Source organism: Podarcis muralis, chromosome 9 (assembly GCF_964188315.1).
Source record: "Podarcis muralis chromosome 9, rPodMur119.hap1.1, whole genome shotgun sequence".
Taxonomy (NCBI): Eukaryota; Metazoa; Chordata; class Lepidosauria; order Squamata; family Lacertidae; genus Podarcis; species Podarcis muralis.
The window spans coordinates 60176509-60194273 of record NC_135663.1 but is presented as its reverse complement, the minus strand read 5'-3'; the positions used below and the strand labels follow the sequence as shown (position 1 = coordinate 60194273).

Below are 17765 nucleotides of genomic sequence, written 5' to 3'. Positions count from 1 at the left end.
TGAAAAGATGGGATATAAATATTTTAAAGAAAAATGGAATTTTTGCCAAGCCACCTGAAAAACAGTTCTAGAAGGTCAAAGACGCTCCAGATGAGGATGTGATAGAATACAGTGAGCTAGAATGGGAGGTGGGTGTATGTTCCTTCTGTTTGTGCATGAGGATTTTGGAGCTAACTCTCTGAATAGAGAACTGTCTAGATTACCACTGTTTCACGGTGATCTGAAGAAATCAGCATTTTTCTTTCCTGTGCTGAAGCTCTAGTTAGACCTGCTAGTGTTTAAAATGTTGGGAGTCAAGTTTTGTTGTTCTGTTCAATACAAGAAACATGCAGTTTATTCTAGTATCATCAAGCAAGCAAAAGAATCTGATTGTACAAGGTTGCTCATTCAGTATCTGAAATTAAAGGACGTTAACCTCCCTTTTTTTAGTGCTATGTGAGTGTGGAATGTGACTCTTAACGTGCCATATTCTCTTTTCATTTCAGCGCTTCATACTACGATCCACTATTGGGAAACAAATACGCAGCAAACAGGAAAAGCACTGGTCAGATAAACCTAAGCACAAGTCCCATTAGCAGTGGCAACTTTTTAGGCTATTATAGCAACATGAGAAGCAACTCTTTGAGACTGAGTTTAATAGTTGACCGGAAGAGCGACCGTCGCAGGAGCAACACACTGGATATAATGGATGGAAGGATAAATCATCCCAACAGCTTAGCAAGGACTAGAAGCCTTTCCTCCCTGAGAGAGGGAGGAATGCACGATGTGCAGCCCACTACTGATCCGATGAACCTGATGGCTACCATATTTTGGATTGCCGCGTCTTTGCTAGAATCAGATTATGAATATGAATACCTCCTGGCTCTCAGGCTGCTCAACAAACTTCTGGTTCACCTGCCTCTGGATAAATCTGAGAGTAGGGAAAAGATTGAGAAGATGCAGAGTAAATTAAAATGGAATAACTTTCCAGGCCTTCAGCAGCTGTTCCTGAAAGGTTTTACCTCCGTTTCTACGCAGGAAATGACTGTTCACTTGCTCAGCAAACTTATCACAGTCTCCAAACATACGTTGGTGGATCCCTCCCAGTTAGCAGGTACACTTTTAAAATGTAAATGTACAGAGCCACACTGTACTGAACTGTGAAGCTAATTAATTGTGAGTTATAATTGAGGAACTGTGTAAAACTGACTTGAAAAAATGAAAGATGCACTATAAAAGAAGAGTTCATAACAGTGCAGAGGAAAAAGATACCCGAACTAGATTAAGACTATATTCCCTTGTCACTCCACTCACTGACCTCCATCTCCTTGACTCTGTTTCCTTCCCCAAGACTGCAGTGTGTCCTTTCTTCTTCAGATCACAGTATCTCACCCCACGAGGGGCAGAATATCTCCTCTCACATCCTAGAATATGCGCTCTCCCACCCACAGTTTCTTACCAAAAGGCAGCAATATCTCTCCTCCTCTCCACCGCTCCCCAGTTTCTTTCCTCTCTCTTTCTCCTTCTTCCATCCTGCTCCTCCTGAGGTGACCCATTTGGACACCTGCAAGGGTCAGTCTGTGTACTTCTTACTTCCCTTAGCAGCTCAGACAATCACCATGACAACAGTCCACTGTCCACCTCTAGCTTTAAAGGCAATACAGTGGTACCTCGGGTTACATATGCTTCAGGTTACATACGCTTCAGGTTACACACTCTGCTAACACAGAAATAGTGCTTCAGGTTAAGAACTTTGATTCAGGATAAGAACAGAAATCGGGCGGCGCGGCGGCAGCGGGAAGCCCCGTTAGCTAAAGTGGTTCTTCAGGTTAAGAACAGTTTCAGGTTAAGAACAGACCTCCGGAACGAATTAAGTACTTAACCCGAGGTACCACTGTATGCTTCTGAAGACCAGTTGCCAGACCCGGCAGGAGAAGAGAGTGATGTTGCCCTCAGGTCCTACTTGCCCACTTCTTATTAGCATCTGAGCAGCCACAGTAAGAACAGGATGCTGGACTAAATGGGCCACTGGCGTGATCCAGCAGGCTCGTCTTAGCTTTTGTAACAGACAAATATTATACAGAGAGACATTGTAATAATGGCATGATATAGTAGATTTCTCAAAGAATTAAGTTTCATATTTACTGGTTTTAGATAGGTTTTCCGGGTGAGAATTCTCGGAGAAAGTGGTCAGAAAACACCGGGAATGTTTTTGTACAGATAAATTATGCTTCATATTTTTCCGTGCAGGATTTCCTCTTAACATCTTGTGTTTATTGCCTCATCTAATCCAACATTTTGATAACCCAACTCAGTTCTGTAAAGAAACAGCCGACAGAATAGCCAAGGTATGTAGCAGACTGACACCGTTCAGAAAATTACTTTTGGCTTTCATAGTGAAGGCAGAGATGGAAATGTGATTAAACATCTGCTTTTACTAATGAGCTATTTGTTCTCCAATATGTTGGCAAGGCAGGGAGGGGTGAGGTAGTAATAGTCTGCCTGAATGAATGATAGAACACTTGGGAAACCACATTAAATGAGGTGCCAAAGTGTAATTAAATTTCTTCCCAAAGGGCATATTTATTCTTAAAATAGTCAAAGGGGGGAGAAGTGTTTCTTTAATGTTTGTTAGTCAAACTTTATGCAAATATCACAAAACCAAGAACAATTCTGAAGTTTATCTAGGGAAGCTGAGTTACTTCAAACTGATTATTGCAGTTTAATCTTAAAATTTTAGAGACGCATAATGGTGATAATATGTTATGCAACAATTCAACAATGGTAGTTCAGGCTACTTTGTATAATAAAAGTAGGCCTGATTGTTATGTTAATGTGGCCTTCATGTGGTGGAGCACTTTTTTATTGAGGGTGTGGCGGACTGGGTGGGATAGAAATCACACCATCAGCTCTTGGAAATAATGTGCAAGACAAACATTGTAGAGGATGCACTAGATAAATAACTGAATGATTTGATAGTTGATGCTACAGTGCAAACTCTTGTTTGATGACCAATATATTTCTGGTACAATCCATTTCATTGGATATAAACCTAGAAGTAGCCTTTATGATTTGGTTTTCTAACAGTATTGCTGCATACCAGCAGTCTTACAGATTTTCATAGTAACGTCCTCAGTTTTATTGACCATAAGCTTATTATAAGGCTTCACCTTTTTAAAATTCAAAAACTATACTTAAAAGGTGTTCACTTAACAAAATATTTTGGCTTTTTGTCTTTCATAGGTTTGTGCAGAGGAGAAGTCCCCAACGCTTGCTAATTTGGCTCATATGATGAGTTTATACAGTACACACAGTTATTCCAGAGACTGTTCTAACTGGATTAATGTAGTGTGTAGATACTTGCATGACTCCTTCTCAGAAACTACTTTTAATCTTATAACATACCTTGCGGAGGTAATGAAATAATATATCATTTTACATTATTTAAAGTGTCTCTCTCAATTGTGCTATACCAAGGGTGGCCAACTCCCAAGAGACTGCGATCAAAGTTGTTGGGTTTTTTCAGGGAGGAGGTAAAATGTTGAGCTTTTTTAGGGGAGCCACAGCTTCTTTGGGGGGAGCCAATGATCTACCAGTGATCTACTGGAGACATCCAGTGATCTACCTGTTGGACATGCCTGTGCTATACTATTTCCCACTTAAATAAAGCTGAGCATTTTGTCCTTTCATAGATAAATGTCAAATAGGTTTGGAGTAAGGGATTTTCTTCTTGTGTAAGAGACTGATTCATGTTATTGACTTGGCGATGCAATGAAACAGCTTATCTCCCTTCCGGTTTCATGATTTGGAAAGAGACAGGGACCCTGCTATCCACAGAAAGTCCAGAATGACTGTTCCTTCATCTGCTTCCCCCTCCCCTTACCTGGAACCCTGTGCCACTTTATTCATTTTATATTTGTAACATTTTTATGCCACCTTTTCCTCCAAGGAGCTCAAGATAGAGCTCCTCACGATAACATTGTGAGGTAGTTTAGGCTGAGAGAGAGTCACTAGCCCAAGGTTACCGGGTGAGCTTCATGGCTGATTGGGAATTTGAACCCTAATCTCCCTGGTCACAGTCCAATACTCTTAGCTAGTTGTAACTGTGGATGGGTTGGTGTTGCTGTGCTCTCCACCTGACCATCATCTGGCTGAGTCTGCAGCCAGCATACTGAGATGGAGAGTAGAAGAGATGCAGTGGCAGCAAATTTAGGGTGATACAAATGCTAGTCCACTGCTCCTGCCACTGGATTTGCATGGATCTCCCCTACAGAAACACCTGCGCTTCAGATCTCAAGCAGACAGGTTTCCCGGTGGGTAAATTCTGTGGGTTTGCCTTTTAAGGTAATAGGTTGGAACTGCTTAAGAAAATATTGGACTTGGAAAATACAGTTTACTTCAATAGCTTTCTGTTTCCAGTATCAGAATTCTTTTACATGGAAAAAATGTCGCATAATCAAAACTACAAATTTAAAGCAAATTTCTGCTATTTTTGAAGACAACAGATTAAATCAATTTTTATACATTTGTTTTTAGCTGCTAGAGAAAGGTCTATCCAGCATGCAGCAATCTTTACTGCAAATCATTTACAGCCTTTTGAGTCACATTGACCTGTCTGCAGCACCAGTGAAGCAGTTCAATTTGGAAATTATAAAAATCATTGGTAAATATGTTCAGGTGAGTATTTTGAAGTACCTAATTTGAAAATGTATATAACTATATATTTTCACTGATATTTTGCGCTTACTCAGACCAAAGATGCTAGACAGAATTTTCTAGTGAACAATGGGGGGCCCAGTTCTATTTTATCAATGCATGATTTTATGCATTTTATTTATTCCCATAAAGCATCTCTGTAACAATATTGTATGTATATTCTAAATTATCTGATAATATTTGGGACACTACAGATAACATGTGCACAGATATAATATGTACAGATTTTAATTTTAATCTGTACAATTTTTCAGCTGTGAGAGATGTGCAAATTGGCTTCTCAAACACAACTCTGAAAAAGGAATACTGTATGCATAAATCCACATTCTGCATAATATTTTTTCATGCTCACTAGGTCATTGAAGAGACACTGAAGTTAAAAGCATGCTTGAATTATTTCCTGTGTTGCCATTTCTCATATAGATATAGCTGCTGAAGTTGTTGTGATGAAATCTGAGTGTCTTGTTTTATTAGATAGTACACACATCAACTTGTGCCCCAGTAACTTGTTCATTGTTTTATATTTAGAAGCATAGCTTTCAAGATTTCATTGAAAATATAATCCCTGGGAGATATTTAGGCTTTTTGCAGAAGGCTGGTTGTTGTTAAGAATGCCTGGAGCATACAATTATTTCAGAATACATTTTAACAATTTTATCCTTTACCTTTGAACTATAGCACAACAAAATGCCTTAATCCTAATTAACCAGGAAAAATGGTTAGTGTCCATCTCTGTGCATTTTTGGCCATTGATAGATAAGCACTTAAGTTATTGTATTCTTGTCAGGAAACATTAATCAAAGTAGATGATCAATGTAGTTGGAGATATTATAGCCTGCCATCTGTTCCTTTCACCTCTAACCTTTCTTATGGAAGATTAAGGGACCTTTTGCTTCATTGGCTATATTTTTAATCAATACTTCAGCTAGATAAAAGGCTGGTAATCTGCATATTGTTGATATTAAAGTCTAAGTTGATTAGGTGGAGTAAAAAAAATGTGGGTGCCAGCTGTTCTTGGTAAGAAGAAAAATATAAATATATAAATTTATGGCAGTGATTTAAAGAATACTGAATAATGTTTTGATATATGAATATCAAGCTACTCAGTTCTGAATTTACAGCTCTGAAGGAGAGTGTCCTACTTCAGTCAATCATATCTGAGCTTAATAAGACAAACTATGAATGAATCTTTTGTCCATTTGTACAGCCTGTTCACTGCCAAATTTGTGTAAGCTGCAATTACCGGTAAACCAGAAGGGTCATTGTTTTAGTATCCTGGCTTGTGTCAAAGTTAGTAACAGTATTTCTCCATTTCTTCTGAACTGGAAAACTATGGTTAATTAGACACTTCCTGGTTTAATCATGGCTTAATCAAAGGGGTTCCACCTATTAGCAGAAGGCTTTTTGATATCAGTTTATTAAGCCCATACATGATAATCAGAATCTGCACAGTATGTGATGGGCATTTGTGTGTGTGTGTGCTTGTTGGTTGTGATAAGGCATGCTGTGATAAAAGGTTCTAGTTTTTAATACTTTTTGTCAACCTCAAGTTGAAGTCTTTACAATTGTAGGATTCAAAAATATTGCAACAACTTAAAAGCAAGCCCCATTGTTTTTCTTTTCTTTTCTCTTTCTCTCACTACATGATTTCTGCTTTTTCCTTTCCTTTTACTGACCTCTCAATCAGATGAATCCACTGTTTAGAGGCTTGTCACAATGAAATTAAGGAGAATGCACTTAGCCTAGAGTCTTCCTGTTGTGTTCTCTTGTCTTGATTGCTCCTAGAAAAGCTGAAGTCTGACCCCATGTGAACTAGTATACTCATTTCTAAATCACACCAAGACAACTGAAGCAGCTGTTCTAGGAAAATAAAAGCCACTTATTCCATCTGTCATGTTGTGAGCATACTGTTACATTAACAAATCGGATGATTTAAAAATGACTATAGAAGCTTCTTGGATTCTAACATAGCATACAAAGTGCTAGACATTATAGCATACATAGTGGATATTCTCCAACGTTTCCAGTAGTAGATGGCAAACTTCTGTATCTTAAGGTTCCCAGTCATATATTTAATGAGGTAAGGTCTACTGACCTGTTTCATAAATTGAATATTTTAACTTCATTTCTCTAGAAGTATATTAATGTATTTTTCCTCAATCTTTTAATGACTAATGCAGATCATGTTCACATTTAAAGGTGAGGTTAATCAATTTCTTATAATTCTGTTTTTACTGACATTAACTGCAGTATGTATGCTCTTTTTCTTCCCCTGTTAGAGTCCATACTGGAAGGAAGCCCTTAATATTTTGAAACTGGTGGTATCTCGATCAGCAAGTCTTGTGGTACCTAATGATATTCCAAAGTCTTACGGTGGCGACATAAGCTCTCCTGAAATCTCATTTACAAAAATATTTAACAATGTCTCCAAAGAACTACCTGGGAAAACGTTAGATTTTCATTTTGACATTTCAGAGGTAAGGCCATATTGAATATAACATCTCTGTGCTTAGAATTTTGTCTTGGGCTGTATTTTGTAAAAACCAAACAAATACTGTGAGCTGGTTCACAGTAATGCTAAGCCAAGCCATTACTTATTTTTGGAGTGAGTTTTCTGTTATCCGCACTGCAGTCATCCTCCCAGCTTGCTTCATTGCCCACCATTCCTCAGTAAATCATGGTGCAGTGTGGACCCCCCTGCAACGTCACAGAGGAACCTCAGAAGTGATAATGCCAACAGTCCTCATCTCCCCACAAGATGCCCCTTGCCCTGCCTTGCAATACACAATGAAAGCAAGAATTGTAAGGCAGATGTGCTCAGCTGAAGAATTTAAGCTACACATTTATATATTTCTTCACTTTATAGACACCAATTATTGGGAACAAGTATGGCGATCAGCACAGTGCAGCCGGCAGAAATGGAAAGCCTAAAGTCATTGCAGTTACAAGGAGCACTTCTTCCACTTCCTCAGGATCAAATTCTAATGGCTTGGTGCCTGTCAGCTGGAAGAGGCCACAGTTGTCCCAGGTGAGTTACCTGGAAGTAACATCACATTCCCTAGGTCTTCAAAATATTGCAGGGAGAGGGGTGTTGTAGCATTTTCTCTAACAATGGTAATATGCACTATTAACAACAAATACGACTTCAACATTTGGGAATATCAGCTAATTGAATATGATAGCACAGGTGCGCCCCCCCACCAACAATCACCTTGTGCATGACCGTGTAGACATGTGGCACTGGGAAATAAATAGATTCAATCCAGGAAATGGCGGGAGAGAGCAGGAGAGTCCTCGTGGCTTGCAAGGAGACCCTCCCTGGAGCCCAAAGAGTGAGGGCAGTGAGGGCAGAGGAAGCCCTAAAGAGTTCAAAGGCACAGCAGGGCTTTGTTTAGGCTGCTCAGCCTCCCTGCCTAGCAGCTGACGCACACGAAAGCGCAGCAGTAGCAGCTTTTCTGTGCAGCCTCCAGTCTCCAGCCCAGCCCCAGAGCTTCACGTCTAGCCGAAGAGAGAGTTGTAGGGAGAGAACAGGAGAGAAAGGGGGAAAATGGGCATTTAGAGGCTTTTTAGAATGTGCTCCTCACACAAAATTCACTTATGCACGTGGGGGTCCAGAACGTAACCGCCGCATAAGTGGGGTGGGGGCACTCCTGCATAATCAAAACCCTTTTGTCTCTGATAAGTGACATGGTTTCCATTTTTTCCAGCGGAGAACCCGGGAGAAGCTAATGAATGTACTTTCGCTGTGTGGTCCAGAATCGGGTCTTCCCAAAAACCCATCTGTAAGTAATTGTAGATTCCAGAAGCTGAGGTTTGACATATTATAGTGACTAATGTGATTTCAAGTTGCCTTGACTCACTCCTAATTTTTCAGGGGTGCATCATTAAGAAATAAAACTCATTCTCTGTATTCTGTTACATTATATTATGTCCTTCTAGGTTGTCTTTTCTTCTAATGAAGACTTGGAAGTTGGGGACCAACAAACTAGTCTAATTTCAGCAACAGAAGAAGTAATTCAGGAAGAGGAAGTGGTTGTAGAAGATAACACCAGTGAACAGCAGTTTGGAGTTTTTAAAGACTTTGACTTTCTAGATGTTGAACTGGAAGATGCAGAGGTAAGTCCATACAGCAGTAGTTCCACTTTGAGACTTTTCCACAAGGCTATCCTTCAAGCAAAGAAAGGTTTGGGGACCTTATTTGTTCCATTTTGATGTACTGTATTTAATCAAAGCCTTTGATAAATCTAGCAAATGCCATAGTTTAGCAAAATTGAGATCTCTTTCTTGGAAGAGCAGGTTGTCCAAGATTCCGTGCTCTTTGACATACCAAGAAAAGTTATTTTCACAGTATCTGCGCACTTTAAATTTGTCTGGAAGGAAAATGAACCGGTATTTATCTTGGATCAGTTCTGCTGGTATGGGACTATCAATAGGCTTTATTGTAGGAATATTTTGAGGGGTTGTCGATTCCATACCGGATATTGCATTGGGAAACATAATGTCAATATTTGGTAGATAGTGACAGTCCTAAAACTACAGACCACATTGCCCAGTGTAACTACACAGAGCATGAAGTATAGCCTTTAGTACCATCAACGCCTGAGCAAAAGTTATCCCATTGAACATTTTAAATGAAATGCTATTCTCATGGTATGCTGTAATACTATCTTGGCAAAAGGTTTATGTTGGAATTGCTTTGACCTTTAGCCATTCACACTGTATCTGGTTTCATGGTGCATTTGTCATCTTTATCTGCATTTTTTCTGTTTTGAAGTAGTAAAACTTAACTGTTCCAGTATGCAAGATAACATTGCAGTGCATGGAAATCATATTTAGGGACCAATGCAATGCTATACTGTAAGCCACATTTTTTTCTAAAGGTTTCAAAAGTACAGGCAGAAAAAAGAGATAGCAGAATATCTTTTTTATAATTGGACTTGCTATACATAATATTTCTGACATGAGCTAGTTTCAAATAATGCACATTATAGAAGATTAAGGGCAGAGTTGTGTATATTCAGCAATTAGAATAACCAGTAGTTCTTTTTTTCAAGGAAGGCAGAATCATGTCTCTATATTAAAAAAGCAAAAGTGTATATATTTCTTTATTTGTATAATTCTGCTCCTAATAGAGATGAGGTTGCTATTATCTGGTGTTCATTAGCTATTTCTGCATTTTATAGTGTGATCATGGAATACATATAGCCCTGGTAAAGGGCTGATCCCCACACAGAAGGTTTAAATGACAGGTATAGCCTGTAAGCAATTTTTATTCTAAAAATGTAACATAAGGATGCTGAAAAACCCAGAGCTTTGCTTCAAGTGGATGTGTATGAACCCTCTTCAATTACATTTTTAGCCAAAGAAGTTATGGAGTTCCTTCACAATTCAGAACTTCATAAACACTCCAGTTTTTATTTAGAACTCTCATGAAAATAGGTTTACCTGCTTGCAGGTAGTTCCACATCTGTGAAGAAGTTGCAGGCATAAAGCCATAGTGATACTTGAAGCCAGTGAAGGAGCTCTCACTGATGCATTCATCAAAGTTCTAGTGAATTTGAAGGGTCCCAAGATCAGAGAGAACATGGGAAATCGCCTTCCCATAAGTGTCCCAAAACCTTGATACTAGATGAAATTCTCACTAGCATTATTGACTCTTTAAGGAAACTTTCGCTTATTTTTCTCACTTTTAAACAAGCCAGATGCAAGTGGAAGGTATTGCAGATATATATACACACACACATAAGGGGTAGGAGAGGAAGAAAGAAAAATTGGATATATTTATTTTTACACTCATTTGCTATGGAAGATATTTGCATTATCTTTTATATAAGTACCTCCAAGTTCAGTTGGCTTAGACAAGTCGTAGCAGTTGAGTGTAAAAGGACTTACCTCTTTAATAGAGCTAGGAGTTCTCAAACTGTGGGAAGGGTACAACTTGTGTGTCAGAAACACTGAGGAGCAAACATGGAGGCTTTCCAGCTGGACCATCCGTGATTGAGCAGTTGACCTGTTTTGTTTGTAGGGGGCATTCCAGCCTTTCCCGTTAATAGTGAATTTAACAATAGGTTGACTGGTCTCACTTCTAGGACCTCCAAACATCAGGAGCCTCGCAGTAATGGAAAGGGTGGGGGCTCAGACTCCTTAATACATAAATATTTATAATAATAATGCTACAGGACAGGACAATGTATTGCTGGTGGACCACAGCTTTTGATGAAATACCGTATTTTTCTGTGTATAAGACGATATTTTTTAAATTGGGGGTCGTCTTATACACGGAATGTTGCAACTAAATATATAAATAAATACATGTCGCCATCCATATTCTTTCCCCCCAGGTTCCCCTCACTACTGGCCTCATGACAAACCCTGGTCTGGTACTCCCTCCCCCCATCAGCCCCCACTCCGGACACTGTCCCTTCCACCTGGTTCCCTCAGCCGTCCCCTGGCCACCCAGACCCCCCATTCCCCAAGCGCACTCACTCAGGCAGCTCTGGCAGTCGCAGCTCCTCGATCAGCGTTCGCATCTGCTGGCGCTCGTGAAGTAAATACGGTACATACCGTAAATACTGCAACAAAAGTGCAACACACAGGCAGGAGAGCTGGAGCTGCAGCTACAGTGGAGTTACACTGAGCTGACAGGAGCAGCCGCCATTACACAGCTTGCCTCACTGTTTGATGTTTAACTATACGGTGCTAAATATACCGGTGTTTTGAATATTTAATAGAATATCAAAGTTGTTCTGTTTGGTGTTTAAAATATTTATTTCTTCATTTTGGGCTCAAAAAATAGGGGTCGTCTTATATATGGGGGCAACCTATACACAGAAAAATACGGTATATTTCTTAGCTGGGCTAGGGGAACTTGTGGCCATCCAGATGTTGTTGGACTCCCATCTCCCTGCAGCCTTAGTCAGCATGGCCAGGGGTCAGGGATGATGGTTTGTAACCCAGCAACCTTTGAAGAGTCAAAGGTTAGCCACCCTTGACATAGGGGTAGCATTCAAAGAGGCCCATAAGCAATTATTAAAACACATTCCTGCTATTAAAACACATTCCCATTCCTAGCAAGGAATTAAAAAGCGCTTTACTTCAGGATTGAAGAAAACATTCATGTTTTGAGAACATGAATAATCATAACACTATCTAAAAACATTTATGGTTTCCTGCACTGTGAGTAAAATTTATGCATTCTATAGTTTGTCCTGTAAATGTAGATAAAGTCAATTTAAAATCTCATCTGTGTTACCCTCAAACAATTCGCTAAATTTGTTTTAATATATGTTACACCGAGAAAATGTACCATAGCCATCTTGTTTTAAGTGTTTGTCTCATAATGTTTTTTTTAGCTGATTTTACTGCAATGTGGAGAAAATGAAATGTTAGGGTTTTTTGGCAAAAGCTTTTCCAGAGCTTGAATCAGTCTTCTACTGTTGGCAAGCATACAGTATAGAAAATGCCCCCATTATAAAGTATCTTTAAGTGTTTGTCCTCGTTCTAATTATGTGTGTTTTTCTTTTTGCGAACCAGGAGCTGCAGGTAAGTTGCAGCCTGGTGCAGTGGCTTGTTTCATCTCTTGTCATCTGTGATGTATTTGTCTGTCTGTGCTTGGTAGTCAGATGCCTTGTATTGCTAAGGATATATGGCTACAGAAAATAATACACTGAGCTATTGCCATCCAGACACAAGGTATCTGCAAGGGAACATTAAGGAAATTGTTTTTGCCATGTCTTAAAACACTTTGAATACAAACAACATTAGTTGAATTTATATATCCAATTAACTTGAAGGGCTGATTGAAACTCTGCTCCCAATTTATTCAGTATTTGTGTGGCTTTGTTTTGCTGTGTTCATTTCAGTATTATGTGTATTCTGAGAGCTTTAGAATAAACATTGCCTTTATTACAGGGTGAAAGTATGGACAACTTCAATTGGGGAGTCCGCAGGCGTTCCCTGGATAGTATTGACAAGGGAGACACACCATCACTCCAAGAATATCAGTATTCTGGTAGTACCCCAAGCTTGAACTTGACCAATCAGGAAGATACTGATGAATCTTCAGAGGAAGAAGCCCTGACCGCAAGTCAGATATTATCACGATCACAGATGGTAAAACATTTATTCTCAGATAGTAATCGGGTTTCTCCTTGTTTTAACCTTCAAATGGTACTATCAAGTGTGTAAATTATTCAGAGTTTTGACTTGGTCTCTCTTTTGCAGAAGGCATGGAGAAGTGTGGTGTTTTAAGTACAGCAGTATATATTTATTTAAAACATTTCTGTACTGCCTTCTATAAAAATCTCAAGTTAGCATTACAGTGGCTAACTTGGCTGCGGCTTCCGATTGGCTGCAGGAGCTTCCTGCACTCAAATCTGAAGCCGCGTCGGACGTTCGGCTTCCAAAAAACCTTCGCGAGCCGGAACACTCACTTCCGGGTTTGCGGTGTCCGGGAGCCGATTTGTTTGGGAACCAAGCCGTTCGACAACCAAGGTACCACTGTACAGAGTTAACAAGAACGCACAACAATTAACACAGATGTACAAAACAGGAGCAACCAACCCGAGGCAAATTGAAACCAGTCTGTATTAAAAGCTAGATGTGGCCTACACAGATGTAATCGGCAGGTGCCTAAATTTAATACCAGTGTCAATTAGAAGCAGCTCCCCTGGTTTGGTCCTGTGGCACTTCCACCAGAGAGACTGCGAAGCACATTGACCACATCAACTTCCCTCCTGTCTTGCCCCTTTCCCAGTAATGGGCAGCAGCACTCCTATTGGGAAGCAAGCGCTGCCGCTCGGATCAAGCTGCTCCTGGCTTTGGCACCTGCCTTAATTCAGAGAGACGATTCCATAAAGAGGGCACCAAAAAGACCCTGGTTTCCACCAGATGCAGGCTGTCCAGGACGGCTTGATCAGCTGACCCCAGTGACTGGATAAGTTGGTATGCAGCCTCTGGCTCTCCTCCTCCTAGTTGCCTGAATGACAGCTAACAGGAGTGATCCGCTGAATGCTGCTCTGGCATAACTTGCTCACCCCTTGCCAACTGAGATATGTCAGGCTATAACAACATAGCTCTTGTAAAAGACTTTCGGCTAAATATTCTGTGGTTCCTGCTCATTTTAATACCTGCCCAATTCTCACTAGTGGTCCCACTAATTGTTCAGTTGCAATGATAATATTGAAGTTTTATTACCGTGTTTTTTAGTACAGTGGTACCTCTGGTTGCGGACGGGATCCATTCCGGAGCTCCGGTTGGATCCTGAGGTTTCCGCAACCGGGGGTGCCGCTTCTGCACGTGTGCTCAGCATGTAGAGTGCTTCTGCACATGTGCGAGTGGCAAAACCCGGAAATATACTTCCAGGTTTGCTGCTTTCATAACCCAAAGTTTACGTTACCCGAGGGTAACGTAAGCCGAGGTTCTACTGTAATGGGGTGTGTAAGACAGAAATTTAAAGAAATATTTAGTTGGTTTTTCAGATTAATCTTTTACAATCCATATCCAAGATACAACATAAAAACCAGATTCCAAAGAATCCCCTGGACCTCCCTCCTTCCCTCTGTGGGTCCTATTGCTAATCAGTTTCCTCCTGCATCTTTTATTAATAATCCAAATCTTTTCCATCTCCATTATATCCAAAATTCAACTTTAAACTACAAGTGTTAGTCCAGCCCTACTAATGATTTTAACCGTTTACAATGGTTTTTAAGATAAATCATAAATTTCCCCCACTCCTTAATACAATTTTGGTCCTCCTGATTTCTGAGAGAAATGTTTTAAATATTGTATGATCTTTCTGCTTTTCAGCCATCTTGAGTTCCTTTTTGGATATAAGATTTTTTAAAAATAAATAAAAATGGAAAGTGCGTTTCCATTGTGCTTTATCAATGGAAATCTGCCTTTTGCTTTAAGAATAAAGTTTCCAATCCTCAATACGTGTTTCCAACGTGGTAGATATACACAAGGTGGTAACTGAATTCGTAAGTAATGCAAAATTTTGCCTGTATTTTGCTTTGTAATTAGCTGGAGGTGTTTGTGTTTATTTATTTTTTCTGCTGATCCTTGTTTTATTTTTGTCTCCTTAGGTAAACAGTGACTCAGCTGCTGATGACACAGCACTAGATAATTCTGGGTCGCTGCAACAGTCTCAAGATTCCACTAGCAGTGTTGGAACGGAAGAAGTGCTTCAAATCAGAGCTGAGACCCCAAGTTTGGAGGTTTCCCCTCTAGATAATGCTAGCAACCAGCTGCCTGAGGTGGGGAATAATGTGGGCTGCTGGTGCATGGCTGATTTGGGCTCTTTCTAGCACTGTATAGTATCTCTTTGCTTCCTTTCCGAAAGCATTTTCTTCTGTAATTGATTGTTTAATTGAACCGGTTGTGGTGGCATAAGGGAACGAGAATGTTTTCTGGAAACCAATCATTTCCTTCATGAACTAAAGATGTTCACCAAAGATTAAAAATAGGTTTGAGGGCTAATAATGGATATTTTGTGGTGCAGAACAATAATTGAATAAGCAAAATGGTTTTCTGGATGCAGCAATTATCTTCCTGTGGTCTTCCCTCCCCCCCTTCCTCCTCCCCCCATTTTTGCTTTGTCTTTGTGATTGGGTGCTTTCATTGAAATTTGAACCTCAGGCCAGCTGTGTTAGCAACTGGTTGATTCAGCTAGTCCATTTGAACAGGAGATCTATATGCTAGTGGCATTTTTTTTTCTCTTAATGGAAATGCTATATGGAGTAAGCCAGATTCCCAGCTGGTAGCTGATAAGAAATCAGTGAGTATTTTAAGTTTGTGTTTGCCATTGCAAACATTATTTTTTTAAATATGCAATAACTTCAAAGATGAAGCAGTCCATCTCTGATCTGTAGTTCTTACTGGAAAAACTAAGAGTTAAACTAATCTGTACAAGAGTAGTTAATGACACATTGTTTTTCCTCTTTTTCTGAGCCACTCAAAGCCATCATAAGACAGCTCTGGAGAGAAAACTAAGCAATCAACTGCTGCTCATGGCCTCTTAAGGTAGAGGTGGGGAACTGGATCTAGCCACTAGGCCTAAGTTCCCCACTTTCCACAGGCCAGTTTTGACAGATGGATGTGGCCACCCACCAGTCACCTGGCGTCATAATGGCATCAGATGATGACACCTTTCAAAGTTTGGCTGATGGGCAGTTACAGTGGCCTTCTTTGAAGGTGTGCAGTTTCAAAGGGGGTTCCCCCATTAGCACAGAGTGGTTTGCATTGAAACTGCTTGTGCAAACAAGAGCTCCCTCCCATTTTAGCAAGCCGTTTCAATGCAAACCGCTTTGCACTAGTGGAGCAATGCCTCTTTGACGGCACACTCGCAGCAACAAGGTGCTTTGCAGAGGAAGAAAGCTGTGTTTTAGCAAACGGTTTCCACGCATCCCACTTCAGAAGAGCTGCCTTGACTGCACTGGGGAGTTCCCGGGGCCAAATTGTCGAGCGCAGCTGATCCTAATGGATCTCTCCAGATAGCTCCACTTGCAAGGAACAATCTCACTTTAGGATCCTGCTCCATTGGAGCCATTTCCATACCTATCACACCTCACACTGCATATGCTATCAGTTATGGGGTTAGGTGGCCATGATTTGGGGAAGATGGTGTTGTGGGCCAGGTTAGGATCCCTGTCAAGCCAAATGAAGCCCCCAGACTAGAACTTCCCTACCCCTCTTTTAGAGGGTCCGATCAAATGGGCCCCTTCAGCTTGACATATTTGCTCAACCTGCAGGTGATAGGGCCTTTAATTCATTCTGATGTTTCCAGGCAGTTGCAAAGAGCTTATTTGCCCCTTTTATCAGCCTTGTAAACTGATCAGATGCAGACACGAATTGCACTAGCAGCAGTAACTGGGGTGAAGGTAAGTGATAGCATAGCAGTCGCACTAAAACAATTGGAGAAGAATAAGGGAGCTTGTGACAGGGCGCTGCCCTACAGAGCTAGTATTTAGGAGCTTTAACTTTGCTACATTGCATGATGAGCAGTGCCATTTACAAAAAGTCTGCTATACAGGGCAGGTTCTAATGTTGCAAGACTGAACTTCCACCTATGCAACAGGACTTTATCTGCCTCTTCTTCCCCCTTGCAGCACCCCCCCCCAAATCTGCTCACTTTACCCTCCAAAACAGATTTTGAGGGCCGACAAGGGACTGCAAGGGAAGAAGAGGGAGTCCTGTTGGGCAAGCAGATGTCAGTTCCACTTCAGCACAAATAGCTCTGGATACAACCCACAGTCTTTTTGTTGAATCCTTCAAAAACCTTTAGCCATCATATTCAGGGCTTTTTTCTGCTGGCCTTTGCATTAAGTACTATGATTCTTAAATTTTCATGAGTGTGAAGAATCCTGTTTCGATACAGGGTAAACATAATGTGTGTGATCTGTTTGAGGAAATTGCACTTATCTTTTAAAAATATAGGCTGTTTGAAGACAGTAGATGTCATTATTCTTGGAAAACAGAAAATGATGACAGTCGTTGTCAAAATATTTGGTGTCTTTGGTTAAGTGAGCTTGTATCTTGTTGCTTGGACTAAAGCATGGTTGCATTCCATTGTGCATACTGTGGGAGAAGCATTCACCCCTTATCCAGCCAGTTTCTTCTTTGTAGCCTCGGTACAATCAGTAAGGCACATCTGTTAGAAGCTGCAGACGTAATTTCTGTTGAATGATGCTAAAAGGAACAAAGTCCCATCCTCAGGATTTTACTCTCTTTTTTTGCATTTAGCTGTCTAGTTTCACGATTCAGTTTATATACGGAAAGATGAAGTCTCCTAACAAGAGAAGCTTGCTGCTGACAGCAGAAGATTGTTTTCCTCTGCTTACTAAGCAACAAAGATATTGGGAATATGTTTTTTTGTGAGCAGTGTTTTGATACATTAAATATAATTAGTTACCTTAGAATACGGTGGGGAAGGTTTGCATTGCCTACTTTGGTTATTTTTTTTGACTGATACACTTTGCTGAGTTTTAGAATATTCTTTCTCTGTCAAGAAATAATGCAATTTAAAATTTTGGGATTTTGAGACACTGCTCCTTAGCAGTATTTGATGAACC

At 40.3% G+C, this 17765-nt stretch overlaps 1 protein-coding gene across 13 annotated transcripts in view; it reads left to right on the top strand.

The window, feature by feature from the left end:
- Positions 1-17765, top strand: part of FRYL (FRY like transcription coactivator) — a 140817-nt gene that overhangs the window by 106440 nt on the left and 16612 nt on the right. For 12 of the 13 annotated variants that reach the window (XM_077934361.1, XM_077934359.1, XM_077934360.1 and 9 more), the window contains 10 exons: positions 486-1093; positions 2230-2327; positions 3223-3393; positions 4516-4656; positions 6975-7172; positions 7562-7723; positions 8403-8477; positions 8635-8811; positions 12607-12807; positions 14781-14951. In XM_077934361.1, the coding sequence (XP_077790487.1) occupies positions 486-1093; positions 2230-2327; positions 3223-3393; positions 4516-4656; positions 6975-7172; positions 7562-7723; positions 8403-8477; positions 8635-8811; positions 12607-12807; positions 14781-14951 (2002 nt within the window). Of the gene's footprint in view, positions 1-485; positions 1094-2229; positions 2328-3222; positions 3394-4515; positions 4657-6974; positions 7173-7561; positions 7724-8402; positions 8478-8634; positions 8812-12606; positions 12808-14780; positions 15473-17765 lie in introns of all 13 variants that reach the window. The other variant, XR_013394276.1, reaches the window with a different exon arrangement.